Below are 25,182 nucleotides of genomic sequence, written 5' to 3'. Positions count from 1 at the left end.
TGCTTGCATTAGCAGGAAGTTGGAATCAGGTGCAGAGCTGGGACTGGAACCCAGGCACTCTGATATGGGAGGTGGGTACCCAAGCAGCACCTTCACCCCTGCGCCAAACACATGATCCAGTCACTAACATGTTTAGTTGGTATTGACAGAGGGCAGAGAGACACGTAATATCCTTTGGAGGGATTATTGTTTTTTTTTTTTTAAAAAGTACCTTGCCTACTTTTTCAAAGTGGATCAAAATAGAGGCTTAGGCAAAACTTGGTTGCTTCCCACCAAGACCTAGCTGAGTGGGGTGGGGGAGAAAGCTTGCTCAGATTTTTCCCACCATGGAAGAAGTGCCCTTGGGATAGGGACATGTCACTATTTTTTTTAATATGAGAGAGAGACAGACAGACAGACAGATATGTGTGCATTCACCTCCAAATGCCTGCTATGGCCCAGGTTGGGCCAGACTGGGAACTCAAGTCAGGCCTCCCATGTGGGCAGCAGGAGCCTGACCACTTGAACCATCACTGCTGCTTCCCAGGGTCTGCATTAAAAAAGCTGGCGCCAGGAATCAAACTCAGCCCCTCTGATGTTGGATGTGGGCGTCTTGACCACTAGCCTGAACACCTGCCCCAGGTTACTGATTTTCATCTTCAGGGGTCTAACTTCAGTTGTTCTCATCCCTTCAGTGACTCCCCTGGTATCAGACCCACTGAACTGCTTCTTAAGACACCAGGCCTTTCATTGTGCATGTGGGACAAGGAACCCATCCTTTCGCAGGGCGAGGAGGTGAACACACAGATGCTCAAGTTTGCAGGTATGAGAACCAGGAAGTGAAAGAGAATCAGCCCAGATCTAGAGACCGACCTGTCAGGTTTCACCGGCTGCAGAGCAGAAAGCTACACCAGTCAACAGAAGCCATGGGCTGTGAACTCCAGGCAGATGCTGTTCACCCAGGACCACAGATGGATGGTGCACTGGGGGTCTTTCCCCATGAGCTGATGTCCCCAACCCCCCTTCCCTCTTCTCCCTCAGCTCTGGAGTCTCAGGTCCCTCTCCCACCCACCCACCCTGGTGCTGTCAGCTGGTGCGTGTGCAGATCTGTGGACAGGGCTGCTGGGCGTGGACCTCTTTGGCTGCTACCTGTGTGGGACTTGGCTCTGACATCTCCCAGAGTGAAAGGATTTCCTGTCTGTGGCCTGTGCATACCCCAGATGACATCCTCCCATTCCAGGCACGGGTAGCCTCTCTTCCCATCCTGCCCTCCAACTCCCAGAAGACATTTCTGCTGGCTGACCAGGGCAGGCCAGGAAATGGACCCTTGTTTCTTTCCAAAGCAGGTTTTGAATGCCTAAAATTAGGGGGAAAGGAAACCACGAGGCCTGGAGATGGGAAAGCCTTGCTTCCAATCCCTCCATGTTCCCTGAAGGGTAGAAAGAGCTCTAGAATTAATCAACTGCTAATTCCCCTGCAGATCTCAGGGAACCAGGGATCCTACCTGGTAGGAAGTGGGGGGCCAGGCTGCTTATGGGGTGTGGAGCCCCTGCTGACACCACAGACAGGGCCCAGAGAGGCTGAGAAATGGGTTTCCATCCAGAGGAAGGCTGGCTCCAGAGATGGAATCCAGATAAGAAGTCGGGTGCCAGGGCTCCAGGAGTGGCGGAGTGAGAGTGTGGAGGCTGCCCTTGACCTACCTGCAGGTGCATTTCAGGCACCCGTCTACTTTGGATGGGGAGCTGTTGGGGATGCACAGTGAGCCTAGGGGAGGTTTTCAGGTGCATTCCAGAGTTGAAGAAGTTATGAAGAGGGTGAGGGGCAAGCATCTGGCTTAGCTATTAAGATGCCCATATCCCATATCAGGGTGCCTGAGTTCAAGTCCCAGATCTGCCCCCAATTCCAGCTTCCTGCCACACCCTGGATGGCAGCAATGGTGGCTCAAGTGGTTGGGTCCCTGCCTCCCATGTGGGAGACCTGGATTGGGCTCCCAGCTCTTGGCTTTGGCTTGGTTCAGCCGTAGCTGTTGCAGGTATTTAGGGAGGGAACCAGTAGATCTTTCTCTCTGTCAAAATAAAGTAATAATGAATGAATGAGTGAATGAATATTTTTTAAAAAAAGGGGTTGACTGGCTGCCTCCTGATGGTTCCCTTCCTGTCCCTGTGGCCACTCAGCAGGGCCTGGGGTTGCATGGACCCTTGGAACAAGTCTCTTGCTCCACAGTGCACCCTTCTTGCAGTTACTGACCCCTTACCCAGAGACAGAGCTGGCACTAAGTACTTCACATACTCTGTCTTTTCATCTTCATAACAAGGCTATGAAACAAGCTCTATTTTTATGCTTCTTTCATGGATGATGAAACTGAGTTTCAAAGAAACTAAGCAACTTGCTGAAGGTCACTCAAGTAGAAGGTGGTGGAATTAGGGTATCGGTCCACTTCTTTAATATGTATTTATTTATTTGAAAGGCAGCAGGACAGTGACAGAGAGAAAGAGATCTTCCAGCTGCTGGTTCACTTTCCAAGTACCTGTCATAGTCAGGGCTGGGCCAGGCTGAAGCCGGCAGCCTGGAACTCAATCCAGGTCCCCCATGTGAGTGGCAGGAACCCAAGTACTTGAGCCATCATTGCTGCCTCCCAGGGTGTGCATTAACAGGAAGGTGGAATTGGAAACACAGCCAGGCTGTGAACCCAGGGACATCCATAGGAGATGAGGGATGGTGTCTTAACTGCTAGGCCAAACACCTGCCCCATCACTTCCGTAGGCTCCCAAGACTGCACACTTGTCCATTGGGGCATCTGTGAGCCTGCTCTTAAAGCCTTTGGAAACCCACAAAACCCTGGGGGAGAAAGGCAGGTCACTTGGGGAACTTACGTTCCTATGTGTTCCAAGGCTAACAAGGCAAAAAGTGATGTCCAACTGTGCCAGGTGCTGTCCAGGGCAGCTGGATCAGATGACAAGTCTACATTCCACCCCTCTCCTGGGGCTGACACACTGGTGTGGGAGGCAGATGTCACAGTGTCTCACGGTATTCCCATGTGCGCCCAGTGCTGGGAAGGAGAGGCCATGGAGGAAGCAAATGGAGGCAGGAGGAGCCCTCAGATCTTATCCAGAGTATATTGGGAGGCCTTCCTGGAGGAAGTTGTACGTAAGCCGAGATCTGAAGACCGAGTGTTTCTTGGCCTCAGCACCCACACTCTGGGAGGGATGGGTTTTGTTACAGGAAGCTGTCCTGTGAAATGCCCTTTAGATGCCAGTGCCAGCAACCAAAAAATGTCTGTGGCCATTGCCAAGTGTCCCCTGGGGGAGGCAGTAAGATCAGCCCTGTCTGAGAGCCCCTGGTCTAGGGAATTAGAGAAAACGTTTCTAGGCAGATCCTAGAGAAAGACAGAGGGAGGCGTGGTTTATTTGAGGAACTGAGAAGCCCTGCCAGGCTGGAGCAGAGGGAACTAGAGGGGAGGGGAGAAGGGGAAAGCTGGAAAAACAGGAAGTCAACACACACAGACCCTTCTGGTCCATGTTAAGGATCTGGGACCTCAGAGCACGAATGGATTTGGGTGGAGAAATGAGAAGTGGCCCAGGGTGGAGGCAGACAAGCAGAAGGGGACTGACAGAAGTGGCACGCAGCAGGCGGAACTGACCGGGCTTAGAGAACCCTGAAGGCCTCCCCGATGCTTTGCACTTCCCTGAGGTCAGAGCCCTTCATCCAGCTCTTTACTGTCATTTGGAACTGACCGATGACCCAGAGGTCTTCCACGTTGCTGTACCTCTGCCTGGATTAAAGTTTACCATACGACAGTCCCGTCCCTGTGCTCTGCTGTTTGGTATGCAGCCGTATTCTGAAGAGTACCAGGCAGGGAATCAACAGAACTGGGCTCTAATCTCACCTCTGCCGCCAGCCAATATTACAAAACCTGCATTCGCTTTCTGGGTCTCCATCTCCCATCTGCAAAACAGAGGGGCCTTGTACCCCACTAAATAATCTCCACCATCACTTCAGCTCTGACAGCTCTGAATACAAATGCTCGCTGCTTAGCGGGAAGATCACATGGCAGGGCCGGCATTTGGGGCAGTGGTTAGATGCCACTTGGGATGGCTGCTGTCTGTTATCAGAGTTCCTAGGTTCGAATCACAGCTCAGTTCTGGCTTCCTGCTCATGTGCACCCTGGCAGGCAGCAATGATGACTCAAGTAGGTGGGTACCTCCCACCCGTCTGGGAGAGCAAGAATTGAGATCTCAGCTCTGGGCTTTGGCCTGGCCCAGTTCCAGCCACTGAGGGTATCTGGGAAGTAACCCAGTATATGGGAGATCTATCTAGCTATCTCTCTCTTTGCCTTACAAATAATTGAAAATTAATTTTAAAAAATGCAAAGACCAACCTAAAAACAATGACACAGTTGTTTCACTGGTTCCTCTTCAAAAAGAATTCCTTTCTTCTTTATCTATTGGGGATGACATCATAACTTTTTTTTTTTTTTTTTTTTTTTGGCATAGAGATTAGATTATGTATGGATGTGGTATTCCTAAGGCAAGGCTCTGGAGCAGAACCTTCCCGGAAGGCAGTGAGCTTTCCCAACCATCAGTCATGCTCAGCAGAGGCTGTGGAATCGGGAAGGCGGGCACTGGATTGGCTGGAGAAGGAGCTCGGCCTGGACTCTGAGTCTATACAATTCTGGATCGCCCCACTCGGGAGATGCCAAGATCTCTGGTCCCTAAGTTCCTCCTATGACAGGGCATAGTATTTGCATATAACCTGCATGCATCTTCCTGTAGACAATAAATCAGGGATGGGAACATTTTTTCTGTCAAGGTACACTTGGATACTTACAGCATCGATTGCAGGCCATACAAAACTATCCACTTAAAAATCAGCCTGATGTAGATTTATTGACTTTCGAGCCCCACCTGTGGTTGGTTGCCTTGGCAGGACCAGACAAAATGATTTCACCGACTTTATATGGTCCCAGGGGTTGGACGTTCCCCACCCCTGCTTTAAATCACCTCCAGATTATTTACAATACCTAATGTAAATGCTATATATAAATAGTAGCGACAGTGTATTGTTTAGGGAATAATGACAAGGAACAATGCCTGAAACAAGATTGTTCAGTACAGATGCAACCATCGCAGGCCTAATTTTTCCACACACAGCTGGCTGAATCCACAGATGCCAAACCCAGGAATATAGAGAGACAATGGCTTTGGATTCAGAGGTGCAGTCGCGTGGTGGCAGAGGAGAGGCAGGGTGGGAGGCACCTAGACAGGGGACTCGTGATGGTGGGCCTGGCTCCCAGACAACCATATCCAGCAGCTCTTTTGCAAGAAAACCTAACGAACCTTTTGGTACGTGGGGCTTCTGAAAAGCCTGGATATAAACACTGCAGCCCAGAACTAGTCAAGCAGTGGAGAAATAAGACAAGCCTCTCTTCATGCATGGGAAAGAGTGCTGGAAGAGAGCCTTCTTTAGGCCGTATACGGTAATGGCCATGGTGGCCAGTGCAGCTTACAAGAGAAAGGCAGACTTCGGGGATAAGACCCGGGCTGTCAATCTCCAAGCCCTTCTCCCATGTGGGGATTCCGCCATCGCAGCATCTCTCAGGTGGCTGGGCTCTGATTTTCTGGAAAGAGCAGCCGGGCTTTCTTAGTTCCACCAAGGGGTCAGAAGAAGCCAGAGAATCAGCGACTTCCAGATCCCCTTGCACACTCGGGTACACTGAGAAGGTATTTCCCAAAGCAACCACGTAGAGACCTCAGGCTAAGGCCTGTCAGGCTCTCCCGGCCCTGGCACCTGTTTTGTTTTTGTTTTTACTGGTGCATGCAGGGCATAGTGACTGCCCGGGCAAAATGCCACCCATTGGCTTGAGATGAAGGGAAACCAGACGAGAGGAAGAACAAGTTCGTGTAGTCATGGGCCTTCTTCTTGTGGCTGACTCATTGCAGTTTGCCCTTGCCTGCTAAACAGAAGGGAAGCAGGGGCTGGGTGGAAAGCCAGAGAAGACTCATCTGGGGCTGGGATTGAGAAAGAATCCCCTCGACAAGGCTGCTTCACTCTCCTGGGTTGGACTGTGTCCTCAGAGAAAAGATACGCTGGGGTCCCCTCAGTACCGGGGGGTGTGACCTTATGTGGAGATGGGGGTCTTAACAGAGGTCATCAAATTAACATGAGGTCATTAGAACGGGCCCAAATCCAGTGTGACTGCTGTTCTTACAAATAGGGGAGGTACCGGAGCAGGTGCTTAGCCTAGCGGTTAAGTCGCCAGTTAAAACACTGCAGAACCTGGCGCCAGCCCCTGCCCTCAGTGTCCTGCTAATGCAGGCCCTGGGAGGCAGCCAGGATGGCTCCAGTTACTGGGCTCCCACCGCCCACATGAGAGACCTGGATTGTGTTCCTGCCTCTTAGCTTCAGCGCTGGCCCAGCCCCAGCTGTTATGGGCATTTAAGGAGTGAAGCAGCAAATGGCAACTCTGTGTCTCTCTCTCTGCCATTCAAATAAACAATTTTTTTAAAAAAGGAGAAATCTGGACAAGAGGTAGACACACAGAAGAGAGACGACCTGAGGAGACGTGGGGAGAAGATGGCCGCCAACAAGCCGAGGAAAGAGACTGGGAGCAGATTCTCCTGCATAGCCCCCAGAAGGTGCCAACCCTGCTGACCCCTTGATTTTGAACTTGTAGCCTCCAGAACTGTGAGACAATACACTGCTAGCATTTTAAGCCACCCGGCTTGTGGCAATGTATTACAGAAGCCCTAGGAAATGAATACCTTGCTGGTCACTCTTTTGCAAGGTGGTCCCGGAAGTAGCTGTTATGACACGACTGGGGAAAGTCTTCCCCAGAGTTTGCCAGATGGTTTCCTTTGCTTTCCAGTTTATTTCAAGGAGCAATGGCATAAAAGTAGAAGGAGCCTGTGAGTTGGCCAGAGTTACACTGACTGGTATGGATGATCATAACCAAACCAAATGGGAACACACCCGTGCCAGCCCAGCAGTGTCCTGTCTGGAGACCAAGGCTGAGCCTGGAAACACAGCCCTGAGCTGGAACCTGAGCTTTGCCACTTTCCAGCACCGGCCCTTGGGCAGCTTACTTAATCTCCCTGGGTCGTGTTCTCCCTGAGCTAAGTAAAGATAATAATACGTATTTTGTGGGAACACTTGTGATGATCAGATGAGATCATGAATGTATGTGATAAGCTTCACACAGTGCAGGGACAAAAACTGATTCTCATAATTACTGGTTCTTTAAGAAGCCACTTATCAAATATGGTTTGCCCAGCAGTGTACCCGAATCAGAGAAAATTCCCATCTTGAGTCCCACATGCCACAATGTGTGGTGCATGGACAAAGGTTAATTCAAAGCGAATTTTCAAGAATATTTCCAATTTCGCCTTTCTACAAAACCCCTGATTTTCTCCCCTGCGCGCGCACACACACACACACACACACACACATTGGCATTCCCAATTCTGACAATGCTCTTCTTTTGATTTCTCAGTTCTGTTTTATGGTCCGGGATGTGTATAAACACACTGGGCATCCAAGATTGGATGCCTAGTTTACTTACCGGTGTCCCTCTCAAAGGCACGGTTGCCATATGGGGGTAGGGTACAGTGGGTAAGAACATTTCAACATCAGCTTTGCAGCCACAAAGAGACTTAGGTGATGGAAGGAAGATGAGGCTCAGGCCTCTTTTTCTCTCTTAGAGTTTATACACTCTCTGGGTTCTGCTTCCACCCCGACACTGCCTGCTGCCTGTGCTTGGCCCCTTCCCTTCCCGTCTCTGGACTGCACGGCGTCTCTGGCCCACATCTTTATGAAGGGAGTGGGGGAAGGACCAAAAGTCACTGGGCTCCCCTGCAGTACCGATAATCCAGGAAAGCGACGTGCTCTAAAAGCCAGCAGTGGCAGGAAAAACATATTCTAGGCCTGCTTCCTGACTCTGTAGGGCTCACAAAGGCTTAGGCGGCCAGTGGGAGTATCTTCAGCAGCGAAGTGGCCAGCCACGTTAGGTGCCCCTGAGCCACCTGAATAACGACAAGGTCCCCAGCACTGGCATGGGTTTGTGTTTCTGCATTGAGACACTTCGCCTCTTTGTGTTAAAAATGGTAAAACAAAGATCATTATGGTTGCTACTATCTTTTCCTAGGTTCGTTGGCAGGATGAAAAATTCAGCGTTTCCCAGGTGCCACACCCTAGAGAATGCCACAGATGAGTGTTTCTCCTAAAGTGGAAGCTTATTGAAAGTGGAAATTCTCGGACCCCAGGCCCAATGATGGATTCTGAAGGGATGGGGTGCAGTCTGATAAGTAAGTTTCCAGGGGCTCCCCTGAGAAGGTACATTACGTGCTAGCATTTTGAGTATGCATTCCTTAAAACCACTCAGTTGGTTAAACAATGAGAGCCCAGGACAGGCACAGGAGTTCCCAGGGTCACCTGTAAGAGCAGCCAAGTGTTAGAGACCCAGTCCCTGTGCTGGGGATTCTGCACCTGTGGGCAAGCAAGTCTCAGTCAACCTAAGGCACTTGCGGTATTTCTTCTCTGGTGATTTGAGATTTCTCGCTGGATTCTGGAGTCCAGTCCGAGGAGGTGGGAAAAGGCCAGCAGGAGGAGGTGTTGCAGGAGGAGTTCAGGACCTGCATCCATGGGCCATGTCCATCCACCTCCCACAGGATAGTAAGAATAAGAGCAAGCAATCCTTATTAAGCACAAATGGGCTGTGAATTACAGTCCTCAGCATTAATCTATTTAATCTTGGAACCACCTATGAGGTAGGTTCTAGAATTTTTCCACTTTACAAATGGGAAAAAAGAGGCCCGAGGAAGCTGGGTCATTGGTCCAAGGTCATAAAACTAGTAAGCATCAGAGTCAGGATTTGAGTCTAGGCCATGTGGACCTGAGACTGTGCTCCTACCCATCATTCATCCTAGGATGCTCACCTGCCCCTAGTGGTATTTTGTTTGTTTGGAGGTTGGGGGGGAATAGAAGGAGAGGGAGAGGGGGAGGGGGAGGAGGAGGGAGAGGGAGAGAGGGAGAGGGAGAGAGAAGAAATTGCTGTCATCTACTGTCACTGCCCAAATGCCTGTAACAACCAGGGCTGGGCCAGGCTGAAGATGAGAGCCTTGAACTCAATCCAGGTCTCCCACATGGGTGGTAGAGACCCAATTACTTGGGCCATCAAGGCTGCTTTCCAGGGTGCACATTAGCAGAAAGCCGGAGTCAGGAGCTAGAGCCAGGACTTGCACGCAGGCACTGTGATATGAGACACGGGCGACTTAACTGCTAGGCCAAACACCTGCTCTGTGCCTCTAGTGATTTCTAATTCCATTCCTGTATTAGATATATTTGAGGTAAAGGTTCTACTTCTTGTGAGGCTTACATGTGAGACCCTAATGGTACCAAACTGTGCTCACTTTCTATGTAAATATTTCTCATCTGGAAGCTTCCTATGTAACCCTCAGAACCTTCTGTCCAACTTGTTCCTCTGCAGAGAGAAAAACAAAACCAAATAAACAAAAGCTAGTGCAGAGTTTCCACTGCTGATTGTTTTTTTTAAGTTCTTCAACCAACCACTTTCCCCATGCCATTGAGAATCTACTGTCACCCTAACAGGGCTGATACGACACCATTTCCTGTTTTCTCTGGAAACAGCCCTGTTTCAGCTGGTACTTGCAAAACTATCAAATTAAGTTGTACTTTAGTTTTTTATTGAGATGACTGTAGATTCCCATGTAGTTTTAAGAAATAATACAAATGGATTCCCTGGACCCTTGACCTGGCTTCCTGCAGTAATATTATCTTGTAAGATTATAGTGCAACCTACTGATTGGTATCTTGACACTTATATAATCCACAAAGCTTATTCAGATGTCCCTAGCTTCACTTGTACTTGTGTGTGTGAGTATGTGTGTATTTACACACCGTATTAGCATGTATCCACCTCCAGAGTCAAGTTGCAGAGCAGTTCCATCACCATGAGCATCCTTCCTGTTGCCTTTTGTAACTATATTCACCTCCCTCTATAACTATGGATTTCACAAACCATAGATGGTGGACATTTCAAAAAAAATTTTGTCTGTGCTGAATGTGTATAGACTTTGTTTCTAGCTATTATTCAATAATATAGTATAACAACCACTCCCATGGAATCTATGTTGCATTAGTATTGTAATCTAGGGATGATTCAAAGTATATTGGGGGATATGTGTAGGTTGTATGCAAATAATCCGTCATTTTGTATAAGAGACCAGAGCATCTGTGGGCTTTGGCACCTTTGGGGGTCCTGGAACCACTCCCCATGGACACTGCATAGCTACCAAGGTGGTGACTGAAAGGGTCCTATAGTCCTCAGTTGGGGGAGCATGCCATTTGCGAGTTCAGTTCTGACTCAGCGTGAGCAATAGGCCCGGGGTCACATCCCAGACACTCAGAGCTGGCCCAGATGCCCCACACTAGGTCTTCAACGGTAGCAACTCTCAGAGATGCTCTAACTTGGCCGGCAGCTGTTTCTCAAAAAAAATTTTGTTTTACCCCCTGCCACAAGTTTTTCCTGGCCTAATGGAGCCAGAATTGCCAGGTTTCTGATGCTGATTGGCTGCTTGGCCAGAACAAGAGTCTCGATTTTGACATTTTGGGGGGAGATACAGCAACTACAGGAAAGATTTGAGAGCATCAGTTTAGATGCCAGGGCCCAGATAAGATATCCGCACAGGCTTCAACCTCTACCTATGTGCCTCTCAGAAGCCTATCGATATTGGACTCCAGCATCCTAGGAAGCTTTGAGGTTTGGTTTCCCCCTCGCATTTGCAAGGGCACACACAAGGGTACATGAAAAGTTTGTGACAAAATGGAATCAAAAGTTTGGAGTGAGTGTCTAGCACAGCAGTTGGATGCTGCCCTAGAAGCCCACATCCCATATCAGAGTATCTCGGTTGGAGTCCCAGCTCCAGTCCCAATTCCAGCTTCCTGCTAACGCGCACCCTGAGAGGCAGCAGGTGATGGCTCACATAACTGGCTCCCTGCCACTTGCTAGGGATTGAATTCGCAGCTCCTGGCTTTAGCTTGGCCCAACCCTAGCTGTAGCGGCATCTGGGGAGTGAATTAACAGATGAGGTTCTAAAGTGGACTACAGATCTTGGTCTCTCTTTCAAATGAATAAGATATAGAACTAAAAATTTTAAACAATGCTAAAATTATTCTAAAAAAAAAGATAAATCTATTTTGGTGCAAAAAAATCCATGCATAGAGGTTTCCACAAAGTTCATGGAAAATGTGTATTACAGAAAAACTATGCAGGGATTTAAAATTTTTTTTCACCAACATAGATTCATCTTTTAATTCCATTTTCCATGAACTTTATGAAGCACCCTCATACTAGTGAACTGGAATAAAAGACAACTTATCTCCTGTTTCCCTCTTCAAATCTGGCTGTTCCTACAGAGAAAGGCCAAGGCACAGAATAGGGCTGGAGCTCAATGCTTTTTTTGCTTTTGAAGATTTTTATTATTTATTTGAGAAGCAGTTACAGAGAGAGAGAGATGGGGGAAGGAGGGAGGGAGGGAGGGAGGGAGGGAGGGAGAGAGAGAGAGAGAGAATCTTCCATCTGCTGGTTCACTCCCAAAACAGCCACAATGACAGGGGCTGGGCTGATGTGAAGCCAGGAGCTTCTTCCGGGTCTCCCATATGGGTGCAGGGGCCCAAGCACTCGGGCCATCTTCCACTGCTTCCCTAGGCCATAGCAGAGAGGGTCAGAAGAGGAGCAGCAGGGATATAAACCCACGCCTGTACAGGATGCTGCTGCTGCCGGTGAAGGCTTAGTCTGCTACACGACAGTGCTGGCCCCTGGAGCTCAGTACTCTGAACAGAGGTTGCAGAGCATCTGATATGGCCTCTAGTGTTTACATTTGGGGAAACTGAGGCTCAGAGTCTCACCCAAAGTCACAGAGCAACTTAGCAACAGAACCTGGACTAAAGCCCTGGTCCCCACGGCCTGCACTCTGTTTTCTGAGCAGAGAGTGGCTTTAGCCTTGGGCCGTGGAGAACAGTGGCAGGCATCCAGGAGAGCTGGATGAAGCAGTGAGCTTCTGCCTGGGTGCCCCGGCTGCCAGGCAGCATTTCCTAGACTTAGGCCGACAAGAACCTCAGACACCGAGCACTCTACCGCCCAACCCTCCTCAGCACCAGCAACACATCACCAAGGTCCAGGCCCAGTTTCTGTCACAAGCTGCAACCCACTCTCTTCAATGGGTCACCACAAATTCAAGCCGTCACTAACATGGCACAGTCCACAGGTCCCTACCCAGTGGGGCCCCATGTTGCCAGGATCTAGCTCTGCATGTGCACTGGGGTGGGTGGCACAGTCTGAAATCCTATAAGCTGAAGACTCCCACTGATGGTCTTTAAGGAATACTGGAATCTGCTCAAAGGAACTGAAATGTCAAAGCCTGGGAAAGCCAAGAAAGGAGATGGGTTCTCTTATGAGACACTAAGAGAAAACGTGTTGCTTGGTGTAATTTTGCCTGACATCTTGGGTATCACTGTTTTGCAAAAATAGACAAAGCAAGGGGCCAGTGCTGTGGCGCAGTAGGCTAAGCATCTGCCCGCAACACTCATCCCATACGGCTTCCGGTTCAAATCCCAGCTGCTCCACTTCTGATCCAGCTCCTTGCTCATGTGCCTGGGAAAGCAGTGGAAGATGGCCCAAGTGTTTAGACCCCTGTACCCACATGGGAGACCTGGAAGAAGCTCCTGGCTTCTGGCTTCAGCTTGGCCCAGCCGTGGCTGTTGCAACCATTTGGGGAGTGAACCAGTAGATGGAAGATCAATTCATTCTCTCTCTCTCTCTCTCTCTCTTCCTCTGTACCTGTAACTCTCACTTTCAAATAAGTAAATAAATCTTAAAAAATAAATAGACAAGGCAGCAGGCATACACAGAATGACATTAAAAATTGTGTTTATACTAGTAAGTTGGATTTTCTTCAGGAAAATAAAAAGCAAAATATACTCATAATTTCCTTATTCAGATAACCCATGTCATTGTTTTTTCTCAAACACAGGCCAATGCTATAGTTAGAAAGTCAAACATTGCAGAAGGATTTCTCTCCCCAATTCCTTGCCTAGCCTATTTTTTTTTCCTTGCAAAGGTAACCATTAACTGTGTTACTGGTAAGATTTCAGATAACATTGAAGCAAGATGTATGCTTATCTCTTTTCAAACTCTTCCAAATAGGGAGTTGCACCAAGTGCTTTTCTGTACCCTGCAAAGCTTTTCCTGTGGAGACTGGTCTCTACAGGCACTCTCGGAGCCATTCCATTGTGTGCAAGGGCCACACAATTCCAAAAGGGATCGCGTGGAGAATTTTTCCGTTAAGAGCTGGAAAGTGTCTCAGAGATCTCAGAATCCTGCCATTGTCTTTCATGAATCAGCAAATCAAGAGGCAAAATTCCATGGCCCCACGCACTCAGGGAGCCAGACAGGACATGTGTGCAGTTCCCTTTGCACTAAGCCGTGCTCCCACTGTGTTCTTAGAGAAGGGGCTACCCGCAGAGAGTTAGGGAATGTTAGCCTTCAGAGGTCACTTCTTGCATTCTGCTCATCGCTGTCATCTCTAATGGCGGCAATGAACTCGCAGACTTCACATTTCCACTTCAGATTTCTCAAGACCTGGTGGCTACAATTTACACACTCTGGAGCAAGGGAGGGCAGAGAAGAGGAAGAAGGAAGGGGGGAGGGAATTTTGTAGTCTCTACATTGATTAGAAATTATGACTCATTCCTCTTTGTCCACACAAACTTATGTTGCCTTCCTAGTGACACGGGAGGACCTAGGGCCAACTATGTCCTGGTCACAGAACACAGGGCAATTTCCCCCTTAACCACCTGGGATGGCCCCAGGATGGGAATCCTAATCACACAAGGCACCATAACAGTACAGAGGTGTGAAACTCCAGAAGGGATGACTGGAGAAAGTGGCCCTCAACATGTCAAGGCTCATTCTGGTTACAGTGATGATGCATATTCTGTGCTGCTTCAAAGGACAGGATATGTACAGACTGTTAGACATTTCAGAGAGGCAAATTTTAATACCTAATGAAGAAACGCTCAGAGATGGAGGTTGTGGGGCGAATGGGTAAGACTGCAGGTTTTGAAATGACAGATCTGGAGGGCGAGAAGCCTACTACACAAGTATGGGCAATTGTATGACTCTACCATTCCAAGGTCTAGTGTTTATTTTAAATAATTAATTTTATTTATTTGAGAGGCAGAGATAGACTGATTGATAAATATATAGACATCTTCTATCCACTGGTTCACTTCCAAAATGCCTGCAACAGTTGGGGATGGGCCAGGCTAAAAGCCAGGCCCCAAGAGCTCAACCTGCGTCTCCCATGTGGATGGCAGTGACTCAGCCGCTGAGCTATCAACTGCTACCTCCCAGGGTGTGCAGTAGCAGGAAGCTGGTTTCGGGAATGAAGCCAGGACATAAACCCAGACACTCCACTATGGGAGGTGGACATACCAAGCAACATCTTAACTGCTACACCAAATACCCACCATACCCCCCACCCCAGGTTGAATTTGTTTGATAAAACTGTATATATCAAATGAAATTATACACTAGGGGGTCTTCAGAAAGTTCGTGGACAATGTGTATTATGGAAAAAAAAACTATGCATAGATCTTTTTGCACCAAAATAAATTTATCTTTTAATTCCATTTTCCATGAAATGGAAATTTTTAAAGTACCTTTGTATATTTAAATTCACTGAAGGTAGAAGCCTACGCCCGAGGTCTAGCACATACAAGTTACTCAGTATTAGTAGAATGACTGAATTTATTGGATACTTAACATGAGACAAATGACAGGATAAACATTTTCATTCACTTCAAACACAACTGTGAAACATCCATTGTGAGTGCCAGGATTAGAGCTCATCATGGAAGCTTTTTTGCCATTACTATTTGTTGTTTGGTGTTCAATTTAGGTGATGGTCAGTATCTCTATCACTAGAAATGCCAAGTTCTTGCTGGATGACAAGTTGGTAATATTGATAAGGAAATTCATGCACCTGTGTAACGCTTATGATCATATGCAAATCTGCAATTGTAATTCTGATTTTATAGAACTCTTGAGCTAACCACTTAGCACCACTTCACACCTCTGCTTCCTCCGTGAGAATCCTAATTGCATTTAGGTGCTATTTTTTCAGTCCTTTTGGCAGAAAAGAGAAGGGGAAGAAGGGTCCATCTGGACCCAACCCAACCTGGGATTCTTCTAGCTCAAGTCAACCTTTCTTAGCAATATTAATCCTGCTTCCTTTCTCAGAAAAACTTGGGAGGTGTTGGTTTGGGATATTACTGGACATAATATCATTCCAGGGTTGATGCAAAACTATATATATATATATATATATATATATATATATATATATATATAGACACACACACACACACACATACACACACACAAAAGAGACCTACTTATGAATAATTTCAAGGCCATATGAGTAACACCAGGAAGGCTGCATTCCCTTCAACTTCTGTTGCAGTATCTTTGACCTTTATCTGTCTAGTACCGTGTTCATGCTAGAGCTTGTGGTGGCTGCTCTGTGGGCGGGAATAGGTCCCACTAGTCATCCAGGTGAACGTGAAAAACTATGCTAACAGGGACATCTCCTTAGGGAATCAGGAAATCTCTGGTTGGTTGGTTGAAACACTCAACTTCCATCTTACTTGTCTGGAGCAGGCACAGGTTGGTGGTGAAAGAGAAAGCTGGAAGGGGAAATCTTCCCTTTTGGAGGTCACTCAACCTGCGACTTTTCTGTCTGCACTGCAGCCAAGTCTCCTTGTCTTGGACAGGGCACTCTCCTGTACTTTGGTTGTAGGAACTCTGGTTTCAAGATGTCCAAAAGAGTTTTTGGCTAAAATTCACCAAAATCATTTCCCTTGCAGGTGGCCTAAGGAGCTCTGGAATCCACTCTAGGAACAGCCCAAGGTCTAAATTCAGAATTTTCTCCACAGCCCCTTCCTTGACAGCATTTTACAAGTTTCAGCTCTCAGATCCTTCCTTGGAAGATGGTCTTAGAAGTCACATGTACAAGGTCCTTGAGATCCACTGGCCCAGGTGCTACCCATGATCAACAGTGGCTTGGCCAAGCTCTCCCATGCAGATGGCAGGATCTTAGCCAAGTATCTTAGCATGAGGCCCCACTGTGTTTCCCCCCTCCACCAATCTTATCCCCCAGAAACTCATCTTCTAGCTCCTTCTTGTCTCTATCTAGCTCCTGCCCTTCGCACCATGGAAGCTTCTACATCTGTAATCCATCCATTTCATCACTGGATCTCTGGTTCCACAGCAATTTTTGTTTAGCACCATTTGTTTCTAGACCACACCTCAGAGGCTGCATCCAATTTTGTCCACCTTTGACATCTGCATTCAGTCAGTGAGGTGCACCACTCGTGCAGCTGCATAGAAATCTATCTTCAGAAGGGTCTTGTACTTTGCTTAATGCTCTGCTGTTGCCTTCTTGAAATTAGTAATACTTTAATCTTTGAACTTGCGTTTTATAAGTGAAGTCTGATGGGACAGTGGAGCACAAGCAGGGGAGATAAGGTGAAATACCATTCTTTGTGGACTCACTCACACAGGGCATTCACAATGCCCTATGAGCACAGAATTCCAGTAGACCCACAACAGGTGAGAGTTAACCAAGACTCAACACAAGTACCAGGTAAGGATATTATTTCTCTAAATAAGCAAACATACTGGCAGTCCAGAGAGGTCATGCTTTCCACTTGAACCAGAAAAAGGCTTAAGATAGAAAGCAGTTGTATTCTAAGAAACTCAAATGGCCTAAGGAACCCTATCATATAGTTCCCTGGATTAGCCAACCACTTAGGCTAAAAATGATGATAGAAGGCAAGGGTAGGATAACCCATTGTTCCTTCCCCCTGCCTGTTCATAAGAAAGCCTGGTAAAAAGTGTACATATAAAAGTACATGCACAAGAAAAGACAAGACACTGTGGCAAAAAAATGTTCTACATGAAGGATCTCTGTGAGAGAGACCCCAGTGGAAATAAGGAGCCATCAAAGGATATACTTTTCTCTAAAGGGAGGAGAGAAGTTCCACTTTGCTTATGGCCTTGTCCAGATACTGACAGACTTTGTGGACTCAAAAGGCTTCCATAGCCTAGGCAGCTCATGTCTAGAGCCTCAGGTGATCACTGACGTCATATATAAGTGTTAATTGTTAAATCAACAACAAGAGTCACTCCCCATGCAGGACCTCTGTCCTCAATGAGTTGTATTGAGAGTTAACTGTAAAATCAGTTCTCAGTTTTGTGTATGTGTGTGTATGTGTGTGTATGTGTGTGTGTGTGTGCAAACTGTTGAAATCTTTACAATCCACAATGGCTGGAGCTGGGCTGATCTGAAGCCAGGAGCCAGGAACTTCTTCCAGGTCTCCCACATGGGTACAGGGCCCAAGGACTTGCACCATATTCCACTGCTTTCCCAGGCCATAGCAGAGAGCTAGATTGGAAGTGGAGCAGCCGGGACTTGAACCGGTGCCCATATGGGATGCTGGCACTGCAGGCAGCAGCTTTACTCACTGCGCCACAGCGCCAGCCCCAACTTGTACTGATTTTAAACAGCAAATAATAATAATAAAAAAAACCACCATATCAATTCAAGAGACAAAAATCATTAAGAAAGGAAAAAAATCTCATCTTCTAGAACCTTTAATGATACCTTTTCCCCAATTTTTGAACAGGGAGTAACTCGCTTTCATTTTGTATCTGGACCTGCAAATTATGTAGCTAGCCCTGACCCCATAGTTTTAAAACATGTCCATAGGCACTGAGAAAGCTGGGTTCAGAAGGCCCCATCCCTGGCCTTTTCCAGTGTGATTTCCTATGCCCCTGTCCAAGGGTGGCAACTGAAATCAGTGGATATCATCTGCCTCCCCACCTTGTTTCCATAACAAACCAAAAACTCCCCAATATAGTTCTAAATAAAAAGAAAGATGGAGGCTAATGAAGTGGTAGGAGCTTATCCAAGGTCATGAGGAACGCCACAGAGAGGCACAAGCTACTAGCCCTCAGCTCCCATGCCATGGACTGCTGGCCTACATCCCACGGTTGGCACTGGAGCCTCAAATGTCATTTGAAAATAGAGAAAGTCATTAAGTATTGCATCCCTTTGATCACACCCCAGCTGGAGCCACCACAGCCCCACAGGAACAGATGTAGGGCAGCAGGCTCTGTCCTTCCCCGGGTTCTGCAATGACCATCCCAAGGCCCCAGGGAGTCATGTGTCTTAACCAAGGTCAGAAAGAGTTGGCAAACAGGCCTCCACATGCTTCCTCTGTAGCTTTGGTAAGGATCACATTCCTGTATCTCCCTGGGGGGATCACAATATCTTTTCCAATTATTGCAACAGAATTACTTGAAATTCTATAGGAACATTTCTTTCCCTGAGTTTCCTGGAAAATGAGATGTGCGAAATCATGTCCAGGGACTATGCACAAATGGGCCAGATTTCTCCCAAACAAAAGGACATCCAAGTTAGAACAGACCACAACCTGGAGTACCTTGTAAATTGCCTGTACACCCTTCATGTGGTTCCCTCAAGCCACCCAAAGAGTTTCTTGACTGACATCTCTTAGTGCTTTCTAACTGCTTCCTTGTATTCTTTTGGGCCTTCTGTGCAGAGTACAAGGGTCTGCTGAACCTGGGTTTCCTCCGGAAGCCTCACAACAGCCTCTGTTTGGAGCAGAGAAGCTCTGCGCAGCACAGAGGAATTCTGGTACTTCTGGGCTAATCCATGTTCTTTCTAAGCCCCAGACCTCTCTCCCTAGGCATGGCTCCATGTGGGAGGGCAGATCTTTTGAAGAATTATCTTCCAACTGCTCTTGCCTGGAGCCCATCAGGCTGCTCACCTAGCTCTGTAGCCAGGATGGCAGGGTCAGCTGCCTTTGTGCCAGAATGAACTGGCAGCTGCTGGCCTCCTTCCCCTGAGCAGGGGCCCTCACGGGCAGTGCTGTCCTGTTCAGGAGCAAATGACAGTGAACACATCTTTCCTTCCTTTCCATTCAAGATAACGGTAAACACATGTTTAAAAATGTACACAGCCATTTAAAATAATCTTCACAAAAATATTTTAATGAAGTGCAAACACGCTGCTGGCATAATGCTAAGTGGGGCTAACAGCAAGATGTATGATTGTATATAGAGGGTGACCCCAGCTTGGAAAACAGTTGATATTTACGGACAGGAAAACATGCAGGAAGGAAAGACACCGCAATGGGTCTCTTTAGGTGATGGGATTACAAGTGATTTTGTATTTTGCTCTCTAAATATTCTGGCGTTTTCTTAAAGAAAACACATGCTATAGATTGTGATTACTTTTGAAACCCAACAAGAAAGGACACTTTCCTATTAGCTGGGACTTCTGAGTTAGCAGAAACCAGTTTCACTCACTGCCCAGAAAGAAGCCAGCAGCAGCCTTCTGCTTGTCCCCAGAGTGTCTTCCAGGTGGGACCCCACCTCCCAGCTGCTGGACTTTCTGTTCCCACACAGGATACAGATTTCAGCTCTGCTAATTTTGTTCCGCTTATAATCGTGCTTTTCTTTCTTATGTGAACCATAACAACATTGGGAAGTATGCAGTCCTATCAGAGCCGAGAAGCAAGAGATTGGATTTCTTTCTCCTGGTTACCAGGGCTCAGAGGTCCCAAAGGCATTTTTAACCCGAGACTCAGCTCAGGGGGAGAAAGAGGCCCAGAGGACGCTGCCTTTGTATAACAAGGTGTGCCGACTTGCCCTTGGAGGTGGCTGGCTCTGGGACCTTGAGATTTTCCTCTGCAAAGCCGAAGGTGGAAGTCATTGTTTTTATTTTATATACATTATAAAGATGAAAAAGACAATGTACCTAGCATGCCTAAGTGTGCACACAATAAAGCACTAATAAGTGGCGGGCGCTGGACAAAGTAGCAGAGGTGGAAAAACCACTATTGCAACTTTGCATTCACTCACTGCCCAAGTTCTCTCAAGTGTGTGCAGGGTGGGGATGGAAGTGGAGGAGCTGTCCAGACTCAGCCCCGCCCTGACTGGGCTGGCCTGCCCAAGGACACATCTCTGGTTTCAACATGGAAATGTAACCACTTCTGGGGTGGAGGGCAGGCAGCGCTAGCCACTGGCTGGCGGCCAGAGGCAGGGTGAGGGGGAGCCCTAGAGTGCTCACGGCTTATACTGAATACAAGACTCAGATCACTGCATTGGCTCTCCAGAGTGCCTCTTCCTCCACACAGGCCTGCTCTGCCCTTTAACTATTACTGGGCAGCCGCCAGGATGCCTGAGACTTATGGGAAGTACAGGGAATCAATCCATACCTCCTAATGGAATGAAAAACTGTCTTCTGTACTGCCGTGTTTGCTGCCATTATTACCAGTGCTGCCACCAGCACCGCTATTTCTACCATTGACAAGGTGCCTCCCTTGGCCTGAGTTTCACCTGGGTACAGATGATACTGAACATGGCCTTGTGGGAGGGTGCTAGAGACCTCACAGGGAGGGACAGAGTAGAATTATCAGAACTTACATCCCACAAGGGCCTGGGTACCAGACACATCCAGTGGGTCACACCCTCCACCCTCCTCTGCTCTAACAGTCCCTGGCAAGTTCAGGCAACTTCAAGCGTTAGGTACTAGCAGAATGGCCTTTTATTCGGTTAGAGCAGCTCAACCAAGCCAAAACCCCACCCAGTGGGGTGGGAGAAGATGAGAGGGTGCTTTTCAAACACACGACCACTCTTCCTTTTTGAAAGACTCTAAATTTTCCTGTGTCCAAGTTAAAAAAAAAATGTAGGCCAGACTTTGGCACTCATTCTCAACGTGAACTCTGGAATGCACACCTTAGCCTAACAGAAGGGTCCCCCTCTCTCCCACTCCAAGCCTCAGGTGGGACCCAGGGCAGGCAGGAGGGCAGGAATGCGGCAGAGCTCAAGCCCGTCAGCCAACGGCAACCAGGAGCCCCAGCAGAGCTCAGAGAGAAGGGGCATTTTGGAATCCATTTTGCTCAAGATGCTGAAGTCATTGTGGCAAACTCCGGTTTGTTACTGGGACGGAAGAACTTGGGTTAGGGCCTTACTCACGGGATGTGGTTAGTTGGGGGTGGCAGGGGCCACTCTGGTATCAATGATATCTTGGGAGAGCAGACAGGTGCACTGGCTGTCCTTAGGACCCGCCCGCAGGCCAACGCCTGGCGAAGGGTGGGTGGTGGGGCCCACCCTAGGCACTGTTCCTGCATTTTGGACCAGGTCTGCTGGCGGGCGGGACCAGCAGCTGTCGTCGTCAGACCAGCTGAGTCCCTTTTCTGTCCAGTCATTTGTAAGTGAGATTTACGATACATGCAAAGGAAAGGGGCGCCATCGGAAGGCAGAATGCGGAAAGTCACACTTTTCCCGAAGCGTCCCCCTCCCAGGCTGACCTCCCCAGAGCGGTGCGGTCGCAGCCGCGGCGTCTGCACCGCGGGTGCGCCGCAGTGGTCCGGCGGGACGCGCAGGACCGAGTCCCGGCGCTGGGCGGGCGGAGCGCAGGCGGCGGGGCGCGGCGAGACTCACCTGCCAGGCTGTTGTAGCAGTCCACCTCGATGGCCTCCACCGTCTTGCTCTGCTCGTCCGACAGGCGGCCGAGCTTGGGGGTCCCGGCCGGGGAGGCCGTGCGCGAGTCCCGCTCCCTTTCCCCGGGGGGCGGCAGCAGCCCCTTCAGCTCCAGCAATGCCCGGTGGTATTTGCCGATGGCTTCGCGGAATTTCTTGTCCTTGTAGCACTGCGCCCCTTGGCTCTTGAACTCGTGCGCGCGCCGGATGAGCTCTGCGGACTCGGCCGCCGCCCCAGCCTGGCCCCGCGCTGGGGCCCCGCCGCCGCCCGGGGCGCAAAGCGGTGGCGGGGGCCGCTGCCCCTCTCCGGCCGCGGGCGGGCTCGGGTTCCCCTTGGCCCCGGCTGCCGAACCCTTCCTCTCCATCCGGCCGCCGCCCGGGCGTTCCGCGCGTGTCGAGATCCGCCCGCCGCTACCGCCGCGCCCTCTGGGGTTTAAAAGCGGCGGGCGCCGGTTCCGCGCCTGGCAGGCTCGGCCGCGGCCGTGATACCCCGCGGCGGCCGGTGGCCCCGCACTCCCATTCTCCTCGCCAGCTGCCGGAGGCTGCTCTCTGCTCCTCCCGCTGCTCCGATCGCCCGCCCCGGCTCGCCTCCCTCCCCCACTCGCGCGCTGCCCGCCCTCCTCCCCGCCCGCCACCTGCCCGCCGCGGCAGCCCGGCCCTCGCGCGCCCAGGGGCTCTCGGTGCCGGGGGACCGCGGGCCCGACTGGGGTGGCGGCGATTGTCGCTGACCCGGAAGAAGCTTGGCTCGCCGAGGGGGTGGGGGAGGATTAATGACAAAGGCGGCCCCGCTCTTTCCCATTCAATTCAATTCTCGGAGACGCGCCTGGTCTGGAAGAGCCTAATGGGGGAAGGGGCGTGTGCGTGCGTGGGTGGGAATGGGGGTGAGGGCGGTGGCGAGGCAGGGCGTGCAGACTCGCTCTCGATGGATTTCTGGAACGCTCACAAGCAAGGTGCGGCGAGCACACGGGGCGTGGGCACAACCCCTAGCTCCCCCTTATTTGCAGCAAGGCAGTACTATTTTTAAGGGGGGCAGGGCCTCCCTTTCATGGACGCAGGTGGTCGCTGAGGTGTATTTGGGTGTGTGGCTCCCGAAGCGCCCAGAACATGGACGTGCTCTGCCCTTCGCCGTGGGGCGTCGTGTACCAGGAGCCTATATGTGCTTACTGTGAGGGGTGTGTATGTGTGTGCACACGCACGCACGCGCGCACAGCTGTGCACAATGAATCACAGATATCAGAGATGGAAAACACCTGTTCCTTTCGGTCATCAGGCTTGGCGTGCATAGGGTTCTGGTTTCCATTTACAGGATAGTTCGTGCCCTTGGCCAGCAGGCATCATTCCTTCATTCATTCTTTGAGTCCACCCTGAGTGGCAGCTGTCTGTTGAGGATTTGCTAAGGCCAAGAGGCAGAGATGAGCAAGTCACCCCTGTACCCCTAAGAGATTGACCATCAACACAATCCATGATAGAGTCAAGGCACCAGGTAGAGACTGGGAGGGTCAGAAACGGCCCTGGGGCGGGGGTGGGGAGGGCCGTTTTGGAGGATCCCAGGCATAACAGAAAATAGCAGTTGAAGGCCTTGAAGGAAAGGTAGGATTTGGGCAGGAGGAAATGGAAGGAACCGAAATCCGGCAGGGGTCCTGATGTTTAGTGCATAGAAGATTGCTTTTGAGGCCCAAATAGAAGGTGTGGGAAATGATAGGGTTGCATTACACAGGCTGTTGGATGGAGAGTAAAGATTTGACTTTGGAGGCAACCAAGAACACTGGCATTTCTTGTGCCCCACCCCCCATGCTAAGAAAAAAAAAATGCTCTAAAGCAGCAGTTGTCCAAGTGTGGTTTCCAGACCTGCAGCATCAGCATTGCCTGGGAAACTGTTCAAAATGCAAATTCTCAAGTCCGACGTAGACCTACTAAATTGGAAATTCTGGAGATTGGTACTGGCAGCCTGTACTTCCACAAGCCAGCCCTCACTTGGTACAGATGTGTTGCTGCCACACCTTGCTTATTCAAATGGTGGCACTTGCTCTGGTAGCATCACTCAGGCCTCCTGGATATGTGGGACCTGCAAAATCCCAAATCTATTGATCCAGAAAATTCATTTTAGCAAGATTACCAGGTGATTTGTATGCCTCCTAAAGTGGGATTTTGGAAAATACAGAGCAGTATAAAGAAGAAAGCCCTAACCCTATACTGACACCCAGATACAGTCTTTGTTAATATTTTAATGTAATTCCTATCTTCTGTATTGCATCTTTATTTGTACAGAGTGCTTTTTAAAAAAAATTATTGATTGATCTGAAAGAGTTACAGAAAGGTTGAGACAGAGAAAGAGAGAGAGAGAGAGAGAGAGAGAGGTCGTCCATCCACTGGTTCACTCCCCAAAAAGGCACAATGGCCAGGGCTGAACCAAGGCGAAGCCAAGGGCTTCTTCCAGGTCTCCCACGTGGGTGCAGGAGTCCAAGGACTTGGACCATCCTCCACTGCTTTCCCACACACATTAGCAGGGATCAGGATTGGAAATGGAGCAGCTGGGACTTGAACCAGTGCCCATATGGAATGCTGGTGCTACAGGCAGTGGCTTTTACCCACTATGCCACAGTGCCTGCCTCCAGAGTACTGTTTTAATCAACATGAGTGGTATGGGACAATATTTGTATACACATTTTGTTTCCTGTTCTTTGCATTTTCCATTATATGTGATTAAATATTATTTTAAGGACTCATTTTAATGGCTATGTATATTCCATCATATGCTAATAATAAAATCAGACAGATTTTATTGTAAATAGTACTGAGATAATAGAGATAATAGATACCACTTATATATAGTGCTTACTCTGTGCCAGGCATTGAGCTAAATACTTCACATATAATAATTCCTTTAATGCTCATAGCAACTGCTGAAATAAGGGCTGGGTAATATCCCTATTTTGAACACTAAGTCAACTAAGATTTCATTGCCAGTAAACAGTGGAACTAGGGTTTATTTATTTATTTTTAATTTGACAGGAAGAGTTATAGATAGAGAGAGAGACAGAGAGAAAGGTCTTCATTCCATTGTTTCACACCCCAAATGGCCGTAACGGCCGGCACTGCACCGATCCGAAGCCAGGATCCAGGTGCTTCTTCTTGGTCTCCCATGCGGGTACAGGGGCCCAAGCACCTGGGCCATCCTCCACTGCCCTCCCAGGCCACAGCAGAGAGCTGGACTGGAAGAGGGGCAACCAGGACTAGAACCCGGCGCCCATATGGGATGCCGGTGCCACAGGCGGAGGATTAACCAAGTGAACCACAGCGCCAGCCCCAATTATTCTTTAAAAATTTGTTAAAAATATTTTTGAGAGCCAGAGAGTGCTTCCACCCGTTGATTTACTTCACTAAATGCTCCCGCCAACTAAGGAACTCAATCCAGGTCTCCAGGTCTCCTGCATGAGTGGCAAGAATCCTACCACTTGAGCTGTCACCACTGTCTCCAGGTTCTGCATTGACAGGAAGCTGGAGTCAGGAGCCGGGGCCAGGAATTGAACCCAGGCACTCTGATGTGGGACACAG

The 25,182-nt window shown here is 49.0% G+C and overlaps 1 protein-coding gene across 5 annotated transcripts in view; it reads right to left on the bottom strand.

Annotated features, from left to right (window-relative positions):
* TTC9 (tetratricopeptide repeat domain 9) overlaps nucleotides 1-22,666 on the bottom strand; it is a 97,211-nt gene extending 74,545 nt beyond the window's left edge. For 2 of the 5 annotated variants that reach the window (XM_070065172.2, XM_070065171.2), the window contains exon 1: nucleotides 21,590-22,507. In XM_070065172.2, the coding sequence (XP_069921273.2) occupies nucleotides 21,590-21,992 (403 nt within the window). In that variant the 5' untranslated portion in view covers nucleotides 21,993-22,507. Of the gene's footprint in view, nucleotides 1-21,589 lie in introns of all 5 variants that reach the window. The other 3 variants (XM_008248540.5, XM_089322213.1, XM_051826303.3) reach the window with 3 other exon arrangements.
* Between the last annotated feature and the right edge of the window lie 2,516 nt (nucleotides 22,667-25,182).

The sequence above is a fragment of the Oryctolagus cuniculus genome, chromosome 20 (genome assembly GCF_051225735.1).
Source record: "Oryctolagus cuniculus isolate XC-2025 breed Fujian yellow rabbit chromosome 20, ASM5122573v1, whole genome shotgun sequence".
Taxonomy (NCBI): Eukaryota; Metazoa; Chordata; class Mammalia; order Lagomorpha; family Leporidae; genus Oryctolagus; species Oryctolagus cuniculus.
This window is presented reverse-complemented; position numbering and strand designations above follow the sequence as displayed.